The sequence below is a fragment of the Carcharodon carcharias genome, chromosome 14 (assembly GCF_017639515.1).
Source record: "Carcharodon carcharias isolate sCarCar2 chromosome 14, sCarCar2.pri, whole genome shotgun sequence".
In the NCBI taxonomy this organism is placed as follows: domain Eukaryota; kingdom Metazoa; phylum Chordata; class Chondrichthyes; order Lamniformes; family Lamnidae; genus Carcharodon; species Carcharodon carcharias.
Genome location: NC_054480.1, coordinates 137,641,198 through 137,660,124, shown reverse-complemented (window position 1 = coordinate 137,660,124; position 18,927 = coordinate 137,641,198). Strand labels below are relative to the sequence as shown.

The 18,927-nt window shown below is 39.7% G+C and overlaps 1 protein-coding gene across 2 annotated transcripts in view; it reads left to right on the top strand.

The window, feature by feature from the left end:
• LOC121287178 (mesoderm induction early response protein 2-like) overlaps positions 1-6,339 on the top strand; it is a 56,264-nt gene extending 49,925 nt beyond the window's left edge. For both annotated transcript variants that reach the window (XM_041204803.1, XM_041204804.1), the window contains exons 12-13: positions 534-664; positions 4,992-6,339. In XM_041204803.1, coding sequence (XP_041060737.1) covers positions 534-664; positions 4,992-5,461 — 601 coding nt within the window. In that variant the 3' untranslated portion in view covers positions 5,462-6,339. The remainder of the gene's footprint in view (positions 1-533; positions 665-4,991) is intronic.
• Positions 6,340-18,927: the final 12,588 nt, after the last annotated feature.

Genomic DNA, 18,927 nt, shown 5'->3' with positions numbered 1-18,927 from the left:
CTTGCCAAAAGGAAGGTAATAATGAGTTACAGTTAGACATGGAGTTACATGACAACTTGTCATGCTGCCCAAATGAACTGGAGCCCACATGTGTCTATAAATTATTTATTACCATTGTATGTCTCCTTGCTAAAGTTTGGCTCATTAATTGTGGCTTCATGGGGCCACATTTTAATGTGTGGCAGTTGTAACTTTTAAGGTCTGGGTTTATCTGGCTTGTACCTGTTTAAAACCTGAAAAAAAAGAGTTGATGATCCTCTTTTACATTGAGATGTAAATAGTTGTTAGGGTGGAGCTCGTGTTGGAAATATGAGCAGCAAGGACCACATGGCTGTAATGGAGCCTGTCTGATTTGCCATTGAGCACTCAACCCATTCAAGGACAAGAGGGAATATCTGCAGTTTGTATGTCTGAAAACTGGAGAGCTGAATTGATAGAAATTATGATTAATCTCTCCATACATTTGTTCCCTTCTTGCTTGGAAATTGCTCTCCAGCAGCGCTAACGTTTTTTTTTTGTTTCCGTTTGGTAAGAGATTACATGGACCAGGAGTTGGACGGTATCGAGGGTGAGAGTTGCAGCCGAACTCCAAACTCTCCACCCATCTCCTCTGCTACCAGTAGACTGGACTCTGAGCAGGATCAACTAGTCCTTCAGAACTCAGGTAATCACTTCTGTTGCCCAGCGACATCATAAATATTTGTAGGTAAAGCTTATCACCCTGAAACTCTAAAGCGCTTCAGAAAAAAAAATCTACATTTTTAAAGTATTTTGACTTTTGCTGTGATTTTTTTTTTTCATTCTCCTCTGGTTTAAATGTAATGGCAAGGATTTCCTTGTTGCCACTCTGCACTCGCGATCTGTAATCTGCTGTTCAGATGCAAAATTCTGGCCAGTATCTTGCAATCCAGTTGGATTGGTCTCTTATTCCTATTGGAACTTCCTATGTGATTTACATAGGGTCCCTGAGCAGCATTGGTGCTGTAGCTTGTGATTTTCCTGCACATTGATCAGGAAATGTTCAGTGTATTAAATAAATTGTCTCGCTTATGCTACCCTATTTAATCTGCAGTAATATGCTGGCTCACAGCTATAATCCAGTTTAACCAGTAAAACACTGTTCGACAATGTTCTATTAGAACTGGTAATTGCACATTTCTGACAGTTCCAGAATTCACAGGGCTTTGAGGAAATAGCCAGTTAATAACATTGGTTGAAGCACTGAGATTATTGTATTTTTACACTACTTTTGTGTTGATCAGCGAGGTAGATATCCCAAATTTAAATTTGCACCTGCCCTTAATGTGATTTCTTTTTCCCAATGGCTCCATGGTCTTTATTAGCAGCACCTCAAGAAAAGTTACTCCTAATGTAGTTATATGTCCATAGGACACAAGAGATAGGACAGGAGTAGGTTACATGGCCTGTCAGGCTTGCTCTGCCATTCAGTGCAATCATGGCTGACCTTGGCCTTCAACTCCATTTTCCTACCTGCTCTCCATATCCCTTGATTTCCTAAGAGACCAACAATCTGTCTATTCCAGCCTTAAATATAGTCAACGATGGAGCATCCACAACATTCTGGAGTGAGAATTCCAAAGATTCACAATCCTTTGAGTCAAGAAATTTCTCCTCATCTCAGTCCTAAATCAGTCCTTATCCTGAGACCCTGGCCCGATATTCTGGATCCCCCAGCCAGAGGAGACAATCTCTCAATGTCTATCCTGTCAAGTACCTTCAGAATCTTGTATGTTTCAATATAACCTCTTGTTCTTCTGAACTCCAGAGAATATAGGATCAGTTTACTCAGCCCCTCATTAGAGAACAACCCTTTCATCCATCCCAGGGACCAAACTAGCGAGCCTTTGCTATACTGCATCGATGCAAATATATCTATTCTTAAATATGGAGACCAGAACTGCACACAGTACTCCAGCTGTGGTCTCATCAAAGCCCTGTGCAATTGTAGTAAGACTTCTGTATTCCTGTACCACAATCTCCTTGCAATAAAGGCCAACATGCCATGGCCTTCCTAATTGCTTGCTGTACTTGCTTGTTAACTTTCTGCGTTCCATGTACAAGCATATCCAAGTCTCTCTGAACATCAACATTTATAATTTCCTCGCCTTTTAAAAAGTATTCTACTTTTCTATTCATACGACCAAAGTGAATAATTTCACACTTCCCCACATTATACTCCACCTGCCATCTTGTTGCCCGCTCACTTAACCTGGCTGCATCTCTTTGCAGCCTCTCTAGGTTCTCCTCACAGCTTACTTTCTTCCTAGCCTTGTATCGTCAGCAAACTTCTCTAACTCTCAAACTACATAACTCTCTCTTTATCTAAGTCATTAATAGTCATTTGGTAATACAGAACTTGAGTATTGCTGAAAAAAGAGACATGTTGAAGCTTTTCGTCTTGCACTCACCAGGACACCGCAAGAATACCAATATAAGGGGAAAGCAGTAATTTATACTGTATGAGAAGAGAGTGCTGATTGGTTGGCAAGTGGACTCTGAGTTGTAGAGGCGTATGTGGGTGCATGCATATTGCGGGATTCCAAATGACCCGTCTGACTTTCACATACAATGCGAATGTCTTGCAGTGTTGTGAGGCCTTAAGACCAACTCAGACATACACACCAGTAAGTCTGACAAAGGGAAGGGAATAGACATCCTTACAAAGAGTGACTATATCAACAAAATGTACACCATTCTTAATGACGGGTCCAAATTTCATATCCATTGGACCAACTGCTCAATATGACCGAACAGCCTTGCTCAAAGTAAGCTTAAAAAAAAAACATTGGCTGGACTTCTGTAAGAGTGATGAGCTGCCGCATGATATATATGACAGGGTTCATCCTCACGGCTCGCTGCGTCCACATATGTATGGGCTGCCCAAGACATGTGATGTCCCTTTACGCCCCATTTGTGGCCGGTTCTGCACAACATGAATTGGCCAAATGGTTGGGCGAGTTGTTACAACTAGTTTTGAGCAAGTTTTCCACATACAGAGTGAAGGATTCCTTCACATTTGCAAAGGCCATAAGGACCTGCATATCGATAGCAGTGCTCTGTCCACGTGCTCATTTGACATTGCTGGCCTATTCATCAATATTCCACTTAAGGAAGCCATAGATATTTGTGCTGCTGCACTATATCATGGCGGTCTAGACCCACCACCTTTGCATGAATCAGTATTCACTGAACTTATGAACTCGGCAACTTGCGCAGTTGAGTTCAGTTTTAGAGACACCGTGTGCACCCAAATAGATGGTGTTGCCATGGGAACCCCTCTAGGCCAAGCTCTTGCAAACATCTTTGTTGGGTTCCATGAGAAACATGTATTCAATGGTATGACATATAACCTCCTACCCCTCACATATTTCCAATATGTGGATGACACATTTGCTAAATTTAAATCCACTTGTCTTAATGGGCTCCATCCTGTGCTGAAATTCACTTTTGAAGTGGAGCAGTCAAATGAACTCCCCTTCCTTGACGTACTAGTTGAGAAATCTTTCAAGGGGTTCTGTACCACAGTCTACTACAAGCCTACCTTCACTGGTCAATATATACATTGGGATTCTTACAGTTCCACATGCTATAAGATTGACCTTATTGGCAACCTTGTAAATAGGACCCTAGCCATTTGCTTATCATGCAAGCTTGATGCTGAAACAGGGCGCATCAAAGGCATCCTGTGGAATAGTGGCTACCCTGACCAGACCATTTTGTGCTATATATCACACAAACTCAGGAATGGGCCTAAGACCATTACTTTTGGTCCTGAAAGTGCCCAGTTCTACTTCAGATTACCCTGGAAAGGCAAAGCATCTCAAAATTTGAGCAACTGGTGAAACTAGCTGTTTCATGCTGCTATAATGTGGTAGCAACACAAGTGGTATTTGCCACTAACAGGATGCTGCTGTCAAGCCAAAAAGACATTCTGCCCATCACACGAAAGAGTAATGTGGTTTATGAATTTCATTGCCAGTGTGATGTTAGGTATGTAGGCTATACGTCCCAAAGACTGGCAGATCATGTCAAACAACATGTCCCAGCCACTGTTCGCAGTGGGCAAGGTACCCAACCAGCCTGTGCTTCAAAACTCATAACACAGTGTCCAACATTAGATGCGATTCCACAATTGGACAACGTTTGCTAATAATCCTCAGTGTGCTAAAAATTATGCTGACAACCAATTTAAGATTGTCAGTCGGGCACACAGTGTGGTGCATTTGCAAGTACTGGAAGCTACATATATTAATACACAGGGCCCTGTGCTTTGCAGACAGAAAGAACATGTACACACATTTCGCCTGTTTCAGCTAAACAAAATAAGTAACAGCCATTTGCTGACTCATTTCTCAGAGGATTGCCTTAACCAATTAGGGTCAAGCTGCCTGGTTTAAATTTCAAATGATGCTTGGCAGTTGGCTGCCAGTTACAATCAATTGCATTCTCTATGGCAACACCTCTGCCAATCAGAGTCCATTTGCCAACTAATCAGCACTCTCTTCTCAGACAGAATAAATTGTTGTTTTCCCCTTATATTGTATTCTTGCGAAGTGTCCTGATGAGTGCAAGTCGAAAAGCTTTGACATGTCTCTTTTTTCAGCAATAAATAATTAATATAGATTGTAAATAGCTGGAGGCCTCAGCACTGATACTTGCGGCAGTCTACTAGACGCGTCCTGCCAACTTGAGAATGCCCCATTCACGCCTACTCTTCATTCCCTGTCTATTCACCAATCCTGTATCCTTGTTAATATATTACCCTTAACTCCATGAGTCCTCATCTGTTAATCTTTTTTGTGGCATCTTATTGAATGCCTTTTGGAAATTTGGGTATATTACATTTACTGGTTCCCTGTTAGCTTAAGAATAAATTCCACTACATTGATGATCAAATGTATGTCATGTCAAGCTATTGATTTTTAAAAAATACTTATTCCCAAACCCATCCCACACACATTTCGTTACAGAACAGCAAGATGTCGAAATTGCAGTTTGCACCATGAGTGGTAACAGCCAGATGTTTGAGTACTGCAGTCCTCCAGTGAACCGATCTGAAACAAGTTGTTCGCTGGATCCCATCTGTGGCCAAGGAAGAGTTACACCCACACACGACTGTGATACTGTTACCTTAAGTCAAGCAGAATCTGGGTTTTTCCAGCTGGAACTGGATCAAGTCATTCTGGACAGACCAGCGTTGGAGATGTCCTCAAAAAAATTGAAGATGGATTTCTCTCTACCCAAAACATTCAATCCCGGACTGCCTGATAATCCTGGCAGTGTGGATTTTGAAAACCACACCTCGCACATCGCTCAGGCAAAAATGTCTGTTGCTGTGACGGATTTTGGAAGTATTGATGTTGGAGATGTGAACAGCTTGCTCAGTGCTCACACATTGCACCACCCTGCAACTATTCATTCGGAATCGTTATCTCAGTGAGAGCTAGGCGTCTTACAGAATATTTTATTTATATTTTACTTTAAAAGTTACTGGAAATCTAATTTTTGGCATGACATCAGTGATGTCTTCTATTTATTTACAGTGTGTATTTGTTTCTTGAGAGGAAAGAACCATTTATTTTTGGGCCCAGATACAAGGATAGAATCTAACCCTCTTTGGATGTTACATGGAGAGGAGACTTTCCCCACACTTTACAGATCAACCTTTTCACCTGTTCAGTTTTTGTATTCGTTTTGTCTGTGAAATTGGATTCATATCGATTTCACCAGCAAGTCTCATTCATGGCATTTTATTCTAGTCATAGACATGATCATTTTTTTTATTGTGCACGGTGTTTAAAGTTCAACTCCAGTCATTTCCTGCATCTCTAAGAAGCTAATCAGTGTTCCTTTTGGACAAGGGTGTGTGTGCATTTTGTGTGTGACAGATTTCTAGTTGTATCTTCGATTTAACCAAACCACCTTAATGGTGGAAGAAGCTACTTTCATGACCAAGAAAGAGAAACATGGAATAGCTGAGCCTATGAATGGTTTGGGCAAATATGAACTATTCAATTTAAGCAAACCTCATTTTGTATCAACTGTCTATCTGTCCCCTTTTTGGATCCAGCTGCCAGAGGTGAGCCAACCTTGAACCATTTTGAACTGGTACAAAACAATGATCTGGGTGCCAGGAGAGGGCACATATTATCCAATCACTAGAACCAGGGTAGTACTAGGGATTGCTGAAACTGGGTCCCAGGGACTCCATATACCAAAATGTGAGCCGGTTGCTGTGTTGAATTTATGCCACTAGATGATGGTTTGTGGTAAATATTTTGCTGTACATCTAGTGTTAATAAAAGGGTACTGCATGGACCAGAAAGGATTTGTATTTCCATGAACATAAGGGTTGTGGAAGTTTGGAATTTCTTTTACATTAAAGCCTTGCATTAGAGAAGACCTGCCCCCATCCCACCTCCTCCATATAAAAGTACAATTCTTTTTAATAGCTGCTAAACCTCTTAAAAGAAGACAGTATAGGTCACCTAAGTATCCAAGCCATGGTCCAGTTGGAATTCATTCACTGGTATACCCACCTTGCTGCTGGCCAGTTAATTGGCTATTAAGTTAAACATTTAGAACTGCTTCCTTTATCGAAACACATTTAGTTTGTCACAGACGCTAATCCTGCATATCTGAAGAACTAGATTATCAGTGGTTAAAATTTATACTCATCGTTGGGAAATGATGATTGCTTTGTGATTGAAATCCTCTTCCATGAAGTAACGTCGAAGTAGGTTTTTAAATTGTTTAATTGCACTATCCTTTGCAGTGTGGTGAAGCAGTTTTCTCTGTACTACAGTTGAGTTGCAGTTTAATTTAGACAGTGACACAACATTGTTTGAGTGTCCTGGGGGCTGCAGTAACCTTTGCCTTCCAGCATGTATGTTTAATAAAACAAAACTTCAGTAATCCTTGCACTGAAAAGGATCTGTGCACTCAAACATTACTAACTCTTTCATACCACATCACTGTGTTACTTTAAAAACCATCCCTGTTTGTTGGGAAAACAGATTTGCTAACTGCCTCTGCAAGACTGCAATAGACTAACGCACAAAGGATAATACACGTAAAGCCATTTGTGTTACACTTTTTTTTAAATGTTGCTGAAAATCTTAGTCATCAGATCACTTGGCCCCTCCTCCCCCAACTAAGTTGTCATAACCTGCTACACATTTTTTTCCTATGTGTTGATCCAATGGTCCCACTGAATGTTAAAAGAACTCTTTAGAAATGCATAGAATTATTTACTATTCAGTATTTTTAGGCTGTCCATAAGAGTCACTATGTCATAAGTCATTTTACATACAACTCAGTAGGTCCCACTTAGTTCTCAAACTGAGAATTTCTCTCTACATGCAGTATTCTTGTATGTCGGGTACTGCATATCTAGAGACCAATGCCAGATTCTATCTTAGTTCATCTCTGTTTTCATGAGTAAAGATGAAGAGGATGTTTGCAGCTGCATCAAACACCAAGTTCACTGCCTTTAAATTGTGATTGAATCTTGAAGTACTCTAAATTGTACTGTCTGTCATTTGCACCATAATGAACAATTGAGTTACTCCCTCCAAAACATAAGAGCCATTTAGTTCGTAAAGTTTAGATTTTGCGATGAAGTAAAAATTGTATATTTGTGCTGCTATTTTACAGTAGCCTTTATAGTTTTAATTTTTTATATGAATCATCTATTAATTGAAATCTTGGTTTAATACTGAGGAGGTACAAACTTGCATGAAACTCTATATCATGTCTATGCCAGAGTACTTCACAAACTTTCTACAATATTATTGCTCTTGTTCTTGATTGTGTTCCAGAGAACACAATGTAATTCCAGGACAATTGTTCCCACCTGCAAGCTATGCATTTTGCCATTTATAGCTCCAAGCATAATAAAAACAGAAAATCTGAGAGGATGAATTTGTTGCAGTTATTGCGTAAGAAAATTTCGTGTCATGACCTCTCGGTGTGAATGAGTATTAAAAGCCGTTTTAACAAGAACCTTGGATTCCCCTCATGAGTCCCATTATGTTTATTGGGAAGAGGTCCATAAATTTATAGGGGCACAAATCAAACTAAACCAAAGCTCTGCAGTTAAGTTAGAGATGTCCTTTGATCAAATTCTCTTGTAGTAGCGAAAAAGCTGAGATTGTCCGTAATGACAAGCAATTTTTGGAGGAAAGTTCTTCAAATGCTCAGTTTTGCTGCAGTTTAATAATATGATTCTTACAGTCACTTCTATGGGCAATGTAATCATCGATGCCATGTTTAAAATCCAATAAGTGCAGAATTGGAATGTTCTCAGGGTCATTCTTTATTTTTGTTGTATAGGACAAGCTTGTGCAACTGTTGGAAATGTCCATATTCTAACAACCACTTATTTCAAATGGTATTCTAATGAATTCAAACTTGCACTGTTACTACTTAGGTGAGTAGTGACATCTGATAAAATATGGTGTGGGAATAAGGATGAGGCGAACCAAAAATTCCGAACAGCATTGAACGTTATGCATGTTGCATATCACCAGTGTCCAAATGTACCACTTGCTGGCAAATTGGCATTTTAAGTGCGGCCCCAGAGCTATTGGAGGGCAGCTTGTGTTTCATGTTTGTTAGGGTGTTGTTCTGTCCTGATTTCTTTTTAATTTTTTTCTCCCTCTCTTGCCAGCACCTGGATAACGTTCTCTTGATATCTTTGGACTTGAGCTCCTTAAAGAAAGGATTTGGCTTTTCACTTTTTTTTGTGAAGAATGAAGTGCCATTAGTTAGAACTGCAGAGTTTCTTGTGTGCGGCCGTTGTATGTTATCACTTGCACAGTATCCCCTTAGTCTCTTTGGCGTGAAATTCCTTTTAGCCAGAATCTGCAGAATGTCTGCTCTCTCTACTTAACTACTTGATAACAAATCACAGGGAGGTGCAGTGTTGAAGTGCGTAATTTCATTAGCAGGTCATTAATTGCATAGAAAAGCAGACATTTTCTTTTCTTTTTGTTCCCTCTGCTCATAAGTTTGGGAGTGTTATGTTTCTCGCTTCAAAAGGAGGGAGGAGGAATTTTGTTTCACCACCCAGAAAGGACCACTGGGCACACAAACCTGACCATTCTTTAGATTAGTGCTTAAAACTGCCAACTGAGAAAAATAATGAACTTCATAAATAGTCCCATTCTGCATGCTTTTCTAATTCACATAATATTTAAAACAGACTGAAGCCTTGATCTGACTTTGTCACCCACTTTCCCCATTCCTGCTTTAAATTTTATGAAATTGTGAGGTTGGTACGGCTCTAAGGAAACTGATCATTTTAAAACCTTAATGCGGTGAAGGCTGGACTGTCTGTTATTATTGATAGATGATGGTTGTTTTATGTGTCTTCACATTTGCATTATTTATTCATGCACTCTATGTACACGTTCCTTCTTGAAACCTTTCACCATTGCTTTGTTGCTTCCTCTTATTTTCTACTTGTGTCATGGACTCCATGTCTGCATTTATTTTAACCCTCTCGTGGTTATGATAACTCCTGGTTTCCCCAAAATTTTGATGGGATTATAATTTTTTTTAATAAAACTTGCTGCAAGATGGCCAAATCGCAAATGTTATTTTGTCCAACTTGATTTATTTTTGGAGGTTGTGGAGTGAAAAGAATAAATAAGAGCAAGGAGTGAACATGCTCGCATCTTAATCACAATGAACCCGGCACAAAGGCGTTTTCATTTGTTGTGAAGATGCGATCATAATTACATCACCACTAAGTCCATAACAGCAGTTAGCTAACAACAAATCTGATTAACATTTGGGGAACTTTACTACAACTCCCAAAGGTCAGCTCCATGAGGCCAGCTGAGGTGCTGAACTGAGTGTGGGAGAAAATGTGTGTTCTTGAGCAATGTTGGGAGATCACAAAAGCTGTATGTATGCACTACTACCCAGGGAATTGGCCAGGCTTGCAAAATATGAAAAAGTTAATACTATTGAGTTAGATTGGCTTAATTGTCTGCAATCCTCGCCAAGTTTGTATTTCTGAAACTTATAATGGACGTTTACAGTTTCCACAAACTTCAAATACTCTTATGTAAAAAGAAAAATCGACAAATCTATTCATAAAGCTGTAGGTGTTCATGCAATGGTTAGAAGCAGCAATAAGTCACAGTCCATGGTGTATTATATTGAGAGAGAATGAAAATTTTATTCTTGTTCTGTGTAGCATAATCTGAACTAATAACATGTATTTTTGTGAGAATATCCTACAGGAATGTAGAGTTCCATTGCAATATAACCCTATAATGTGGCATTGAAATGATTTCTATGGCACAACAACTGTGTATTTGGGTGGTTGCTGCATCATAGATGCCTTGTTACTATTACAGTGACTTGATCCTCCTTGTCATTGATGGACTGAATTATAAGATTAGAAGTAAACATATAATGTATATTTGTACATTTTCAGTTGTGTAATTTAACCTGTGCAAGCCATTAGTTATTTGTGACTGACATTTAACCCCTTCACTGACATAATGAATATTAATAGACATAACACCAGCCTAAGTGTACCTTGTTCAAACCAAAATTAGTTTTCAGTCAGTGAAGGGGTTGGAGTTCCGTAAATTTAAATAATATTTTTTTATCAGTCACACTTCAGATGGATTAAACAAAAGCTGTGCATCAATTCAGTAGACAAAAACAAGGAAGTTCATACAGTTACAATGGGCATTATGAAGAGCAACCTGCTAGCTTAGTTGCAAAGAACCTACCCTCAGGTGTTGAATCCTAGTGGCTGATGATCCAACTCCCCCTAATTGTTTTGCTTAGGATCGCAAGGTAGAATCAGCCATGGAGGGAACCAGGAATTTGGAGACAGGTGTGTGCAGTTTAAGGTGTTAGAAGGGGACGTGCTTCAGAAAAATATGTGAGGTGTTATTGATATTTTCCTTTCCAAAGCATCTTGGGCTGTTCTTGGATACTGTAGCCAGGAAACCATAGAGAAGTCATGTATGTTACAAAACATGCGGTGCATTGTAAAATGTTGCACTTACTCTATATTTGTACTAATTGAAACAAAAGTGCTGTCTTACAGAAGAAACTAATAATAAGTATGCGTGTTTTGAAAGAAAAGTACTGTCCTACTGCTGCTAATGTTTATCAACCTCTGTCATTTTGTCTTGATGTGCAATCCCTTTGCTGTCTTTTCTTAATGCTTCATAATTGGGTGTCATCGAAAACTTGGCTTCACAAGATGAGCAAAAACCAAATCCAAAATTTACTCAATCTTATGATTTTTTTTTGGTTTTACAAAGGAAAACCCGAATATTTTTTGGAAGTTTTGCCAATGTTTCACTCGTACTTTTTATTTTATATATATATATTTATATGTAGAAATTTTCATTATTTTAAATTTCAGGTGTTCGCATCAATCTTTTGACACTTTGCCCACCTCAGCATAGTTAATTGAACCAAAGACCAGGCTTGAAGTGCAGTTTTTGGGTAGCAATGTATTTAAGCTCATCAGTATGGAAACCAGTTATGTCCCTGTACTACGTGTCATATCCTCCAAATGCAGTGTGATTTGGGATCCCTTTTGTGCCATGATCATATAAAGTATTCAAATGTGCTCTTTGCAGAAGGAGAATGAGCTTGAAACATAAAATTATTATTGCCCAATTTAAAAATTGATCTATGACATGTCTCTTATGACATAGCAAATTGGTCCAATGAGTAACCAAAACAGATCAGGAGGATACCATGCTTCACACTCTGTACATACCTAGCTGACCACAAGCAGAGCAGCAGTTGAAGGCTAAGTGCCCCTGGGTTAGGAGACCAAAAGCAATCATGGTTTCTACTTCTGAATTCTATACATTGATCCCTACTCGAAGTGTAAAGATTGGGTGAGGACATGATAGAGCCAAACCTCACATGACCAGTATCTTACTCAATACCTAGGCTTAAACATCCTCACTTGAGTGAGGTACCCAGTGGCAATTGGCAATTGTGAAACTATCTAGCAAAAGGGTCAAAACTTCTCATTAGGGATGGAAGCAATACAGTCCCATAGATTTTTAGTTTTGACTTCTTAAATGCTAATTTTTCTGAGAAAACCATGTGTGCATATTTTAAAAATAGCATTCATTGCTTAAAGTTACTTGTCATGTTCTAAGATTGACTTTAAAACAACATGCATATTTTCTTTCGGGTATTTTAAAGAACAAAATTTGTACATTGAAGAGGACAAATTATATGTATGAATTCTCTAACCCATGCTCTGGGCAAAATGTGACTGGGTTAAATGTGTTCTATCTACAATAGTTATTTTTTTACGTTGAAGTTGAAAATAAGCATAACCTCTATTTGTGCAGATTTGTTGTCTTATTTGAATCTAAATATGTTTTTTTTTATATATTAACTAGACTGGAGAAAGTGTATATGGATTAGACATTGTTTTCATGCATGTTACATGTATGTGACTTCACTATGAGATAGAATAAGGACCCAGTATTTGGACAGCCAATTGCACATTTGTAAATTGCAACATTCCTTGTATGTAACTGCCCTCTATTACTCTCGGACTGTGGCTTCACCTACAGCTTGGCACTAAAAGTCCGAATTGCATAAGAAATTCCTGTTGTAAAGAAGAAAAATAGTGGTACAATATTTTTGATGTTTCTTTGTAAATATAAGTTATAAGACTGATGCTGTAATGATGTTTAAACTCCTGTAGTTCGTATGTTTTGTAGATTTCCTGGACTGCCTAGGTTGTCAGAAAGAAGCACTCTGCTGCAATCTAGGAAGTAACCACTAGATGGTGAAATATATTTATTTTTGTGGTCATTTAGCTGGTGAAGTCTACACTACGCTTTAAAAGATGGTAATGGATAACAACATTCTGTGCCTGTAAGATTTTATATTCAGGACTTGAAAGGAACTATCGAGGACATTCACTTTTGCAAATTTGCATAGGCTGATCTCTAGAACTCAGTTTTATATTGCACAGTATTTTATACTTCAATTGGGAGTATTTTGTTCATCAGCCACCCTGAAAACCAAGGGAAATTCCTCTTTGTTGCATATACATTTTGTCAAGATCAGTATTAGTGGCACTTCTCTGTTTTGTGTGAATAAGCACCATAACATCCATGCTTCATTACAGCTTATTCCAGTTCTCTCAACTTTGACATTTTTCAATACTTCAAAATGTGTTAATTGAGATGAGTGATTTTGCTGTATGTTGTAATTTATCAATGCATTTGAGCCACCTCCTTTAAGAAAACTTGAAATCATTTTATTCCATAATGAGCTATTAGTGATTCCACCTCATTCAGAAAATCATTCTTTTGCCCATTCCAACTGACATTCTCCCCTTCATATAATGCATGTTTCACTGTGCTGTACCTATCATTTTGATCTTTTGTAGTGTTTTAATGCATTGTAAACTGTTTTGAAAATAAGATGGTTATCAACGTAGTTAATGTTTTGCACATATTATCAGTTAACCCACTTATTTGGATTACTGTGTTACATATTAATGCCCTTTTGAAACCTTCAAAATAGTTGGAAATGTTGAAAATTTTGTTCAAATGCAGAAAAATATGTCATTGTGACTTGTCAATTCCAGCCTGTACAGGTCTGTAATAATGTGCCTACAATATTGTGCTCAAAGTCCAAGAAGTGAAAGTCCAGTACAGTGATGAAAGCAAACACTTTACAAGTATTTAATATCTTCATTATTGCCTTATGGTGAATTTTATCTTATGATTTTGGCAAAGTGCTGCCCGTTGGTGTGTAAGATCCTTGGCCACTCTGAATGCCATTCTATGAAAATGCAAATTGTGTCATACTAGCTTTAACTGGAAGTATTTGGAATTCATTAACTTATTGAAAATCATTGCAATATTGGTTGTGCAAGAGACCACTTTGTTTTTCAAATGTAGCTGTTTTTAAAAGAGTGGCACTCTTGCAATGGTTAGAGTAGAAACTTTGCTTTCATAAAGGGTGTAACTGATCTAAATATCAAATTGTGTACATGAATTAGGGAAAAAAAAGAACACTGTCATCTGAAAGAAGAGTAAGTTATTCCAGGTTACATAAATTCATGAATATGTTATGCTCAACTTCTGTTCATTCAGTGCAAATAATGCCTTTTGTTTTTGAATGAGCACCAGAGCCGATCGAAGGAATGTGTGCGCGGCTTCTTGAACACAGATCAATCAAAGGAAAAATCTGAAAAAGATTTGTCTAATATCTGAAATTACTTTTGAGTAAAAGTGGTAAATGTGAAGATAACGGAAGAAATGTGTACTTGTGTGCATTTGGAATTGTGAGATTGCAGGCTGTGCAACTTTTACTAACATGGAATAATGTGTTTTTGAAAATGCCATTTGTGGCATTGTTTTCAGTGCTTAAGTTATTCACTACAGACTACCCTGCAAATGGAACATGGTGCAAAAATGAACATGTCATTTTTGTATGCCATCTAATAGCACATCATAAGTGGCAAAGGTCTGGATGAATGTAATTGGGGAGGGAGGGCACAGGACTTTTTTTATATAGAAACTTAACTGAGTGCAAAATAACTGTACTTCAGTTGTGAGAAAATATTTCAATAATTCAGTGCCACCTATGATGGGTCATTGGTTTCAGAAGTAAAAGTTGAGCTATGGTGATTCTTCATTTTCAAAGATTTCTTTTTAACTTGTTGACTTCCATTTTCTGTCATCTGCCAAAGTAACATGAATGTAGGCCTGTTGGAAGTGTGGAAAAAGATACAGTGAGAAATAACTGGGATCTTTGCTGTTCACTTTTGAAAAGATGCACTACATAAGATGCTTTTCCTCCCCATTAAAGTTTCTGAAAGACTGCAAATTCCAGAATTTAATGTACGTCTGCATACATATATCTGGTCTGCATACCAAGCGATAAATGCATTGTGACATTTTAATGTTTCGATACACCCATCCACAGCAAAAGCCTCTTCTATTTCTAATTTAGCCCAAATATTTCTGTGTGACTGTTCTGCATGCACTGTAATTGCATCCTTAAGTTTCACATGCAGGTTGCGGAAGACTAGCCACAGAGTAACTGGCTACATATGTATAAAGTGTGGACTCATCCTGGATGTTAGATTGATGTGGACCACACCTTGTGATGCAAAATTACAGTACATGGCCAATCTGATTTGATACTTAACACAGTACCTCAGTAATCTTGCTTCATTATCCAGTTTCTCTACTGTTTTTCTTTATAGGAATATTTGTATCCAACATTTCTTAATGTACTTTTGAAATTGTTCTTGATTCAGTTGAAATAATTGAAAGTAATGTAGACTTCCCTCTCAAACTGTGACCAGTTTAGTATTGTTTGTCCATTGTGAAAAAGCCTATGTTTGTCATTTTGTACTATATAATAAAACCTTGATAAATAAAAACACTTGCCTAGCTTGTTTGACCTGGTGATGAATGGTTTGTCTAGATTTACCCCTTATCAATTCTTTATCTCCCTTTTAAAAAATTGAGGCATTGAAGTAGACCTGGAGAAGAAAAAATAGTTCATTGTCACCATTAGTGCAATATTTAATACATTACTGAACCAATAACTCCAAGAAGAGCTGTTTTCATTAAATTGCATGTCATTATCTGTTCTTTTTGAAAAACCTGCACAAACTTTCATTACAGTACTAAAATTATCTCTAGCTTTCTTCTTCCTACGGTTAGATGCCTTCTCTTTTTATATCATGCCTGAATAACATTTTTAAAACATAATTTCTCATCTCTAGTTGATGGGCCTTTTGTCACTTTTTCTAATCTCTCAATCCACTGTATAAGGCTTCGAACTATACTACCCAAACTTTTATTAAGCTGTCTGATTGATGTTTTCCAGATATATTTGCAACGTTTCTCTTCCAAAGACCGTTCCTTAGTGAACATTGGTATCAGCCTCTCTATCAATGTGGACAAGGCAGAAACCCATGCTTTCCACTGGAACACCCATGGTCCCTGTAACACTTCAACATTAGGCAAAAAAGATTCACCCCTTATCTGTTAGTCGCAAGGTTAGTGCATTAATGAAGTCACTAAAGTTTGCAAGAGCACTGGGAGGCTGCAGGAATTGTCTCAATTTATAACTAATGCTGCAAAGGTTCTGATGTAAGTTCATCGACCTGAAACGTTAATTCTGTTTTTCTCCACAAATTCTGCTTAACCTGCTGAGTATTTCCCAAAATTTTCTGTTTATTGCTGAAGTACTTCTGTTGTACAACAGAATATTGCTATAGGAGACCCAGATACAGCCAAAGTACTAAAGACAAAAAACTGCGGATGCTGGAAATCCAAAACAAAATCAGAATTACCTGGAAAAACTCAGCAGGTCTGGCAGCATCAGCAGAGAAGAAAAGAGTTGACGTTTCGAGTCCTCATGACCCTTCAACAAAACTGATCTTTCTTTACAAGGAGAGGGAAATATACACTGGTTTAAGGTGGGGGGGAGGTGGTGTGTTAGGATAGGAGCAGATCATCAAAAGATGTCACAGACAAAAGAACACGCATTGAAGTTGGTGATATTATCTAAACGAATGTGCTAATTAAGAATGGATGGTAGGGCACTCAAGGTATAGCTCTAGTGGGAGTGGGGCAGCATAAAAGATTTAAAAATAATGGAAATAGGTGGGAAAATAAAAATCTATATAAATTATTGGAAAAGAAAAAGAAAAAAAAACCAAAGGGGGAAGAAACAGAAAGCGGGTGGGGATGGAGGAAGGAGCTCAAGACCTAAAGTTATCGAATTCAATATTCAGTCCGGAAGGCTGTAAAGTGCCTAGTCGGAAGATGAGGTGCCGTTCCTCCAGTTTGCATTGGGCTTCACTGGAACAATGCAGCAGGCCAAGGACAGACATGTGGGCAAGCGTTAAAATGGCAAGCGACAGGGAGGTTTGGGTCATTCTTGTGGACAGACTGCAGGTGTTCTGCAAAGTGGTCGCCCAGTTTACGTTTGGTCTCTCCAATGTAGAGGAGATGGCATTGGGAGCAATGAATACAGTAGACTAAGTTGGGGGAAATGCTGCTTCACTTGAAAGGAGTGTTTGGGCCCTTGGACCGTGAGGAGAGAGGAAGTGAAGGGGCAGGTGTTCCATCTTTTGCGTGGGCATGGGGAGGTGCCTTAGGTGGGGGTTGAGGAGTAGGGGGTGATGGAGGAGTGGACCAGGGTGTCCCGGAGGGAACGATCCCTACGGAATGCCAACAGGGGGGGTGAAGGGAAGATGTGTTTGGTGGTGGCATCATGCTGGAGTTGGCTTAAATGGCGGAGGATGATCCTTTGAATGCGGAGGCTGGTGGGGTGATAAGTGAGGACAAGGGGGCCCCTATCATGTTTCTGGGAAGGAGGAGAAGGCGTGAGGGCGGATGTGCGAGAGATGGGCCGGACACGATTGAGGGCCTTGTCAACGACCGTGGGTGGAAAACCTCGGTTGAGGAAGAAAGAGGAACTGTTTTTGAAGGTAGCATCATCGGAACAGATGCGATGGAGGCAAAGGAACTGAGAGAATGGGATGGAGTCCTTACAGGAAGTGGGGTGTGAGGAATTGTAGTCGAGGTAGCTGTGGCCCGAACAATCCCCATCCACCACTACTCTCCTCCGTCTGGCTGAACTTGTTCTCACACTGAACAATTTCTCCTTCAACTCCTCTCACTTCCTCCAAATAAAAGGTGTGGCTATGGGTCCCCGCATGGGCCCCAGCTATGCCTGTCTCTTTATGGGGTATGTGGAACATTCCTTGTTCCAGTCCTACTCCGGCCCCCTTCCACAACTCTTTCTCCGGTACATCGATGATTACTTTGGTGCTGCTTCATGCTCTCGTCGGGACTTGGAAAAATTTTATTAATTTTGCTTCCAATCTCCACCCCTCCATCATTTTCACGTGGTCCATCTCTGACACTTCCCTTCCCTTCCTTGACCTCTCTGTCTCAATCTCTGGTGATAGACTGTCCACCAATATCCATTACAAGCCTACCAACTCCCACAGCTACCTTGACTACAGCTCCTCACACCCCACTTCCTGTAAGGACTCCATCCTATTCTCTCAGTTCCTTTGCCTCCGTCGCATCTGTTCTGATGATGCTACCTTCAAAAACAGTTCCTCTGACATGTCCTCCTTCTTCCTTAACCGAGGTTTTCCACCCACGGTCGTTGACAAGGCCCTCAACCGTGTGCGGCTCATCTCCCGCACATTCGCCCTCACACCTTCGTCTCCCTCCCAGAACCATGATAGGGTCCCCCTTGTCCTCAATTATCACCCCACCAGCCTCCGCATTCAAAGGATCATCCTCCGCCATTTCCGCCAACTCCAGCATGATGCCACCACCAAACACATCTTCCCTTCACCTCCCCCCTGTTGGCATTCCATAGGGATCATTCCCTCCAGGACGCCCTGGTCCACTCCTCCATCACCCCCTACTCCTCAACCCCCACCTATGGCACCTCCCCATGTCCATGCAAAAGATGTAACACCTGCCCCTTCACTTCCTCTCTCCTCACCGTCCAGGGCCCAAACACTCCTTACAAGTGAAGCAGCATTTCACTTGCATTTCCCCAATTTAGTCTACTGTATTCGTTGCTCCCAATGCGGTCTCCTCTACATTGGAGAGACCAAACGTAAACTGGGCGACCGCTTTGCAGAACACCTGCAGTCTGTCCGCAAGAATGACCCAAACCTCCCTGTCGCTTGCCGTTTTAACACTCCACCCTGCTCTCTTGCCCACATGTCTGTCCTTGGCTTGCTGCATTGTTCCAGTGAAGCCCAACACAAACTGGAGGAACAGCACCTCATCTTCCGACTAGGCATTTTACAGCCTTCCGGGCTGAATAAAGAATTCAACAACTTTAGGTCTTGAGCTCCTTCCTCTATCCCCACCCCCTTTC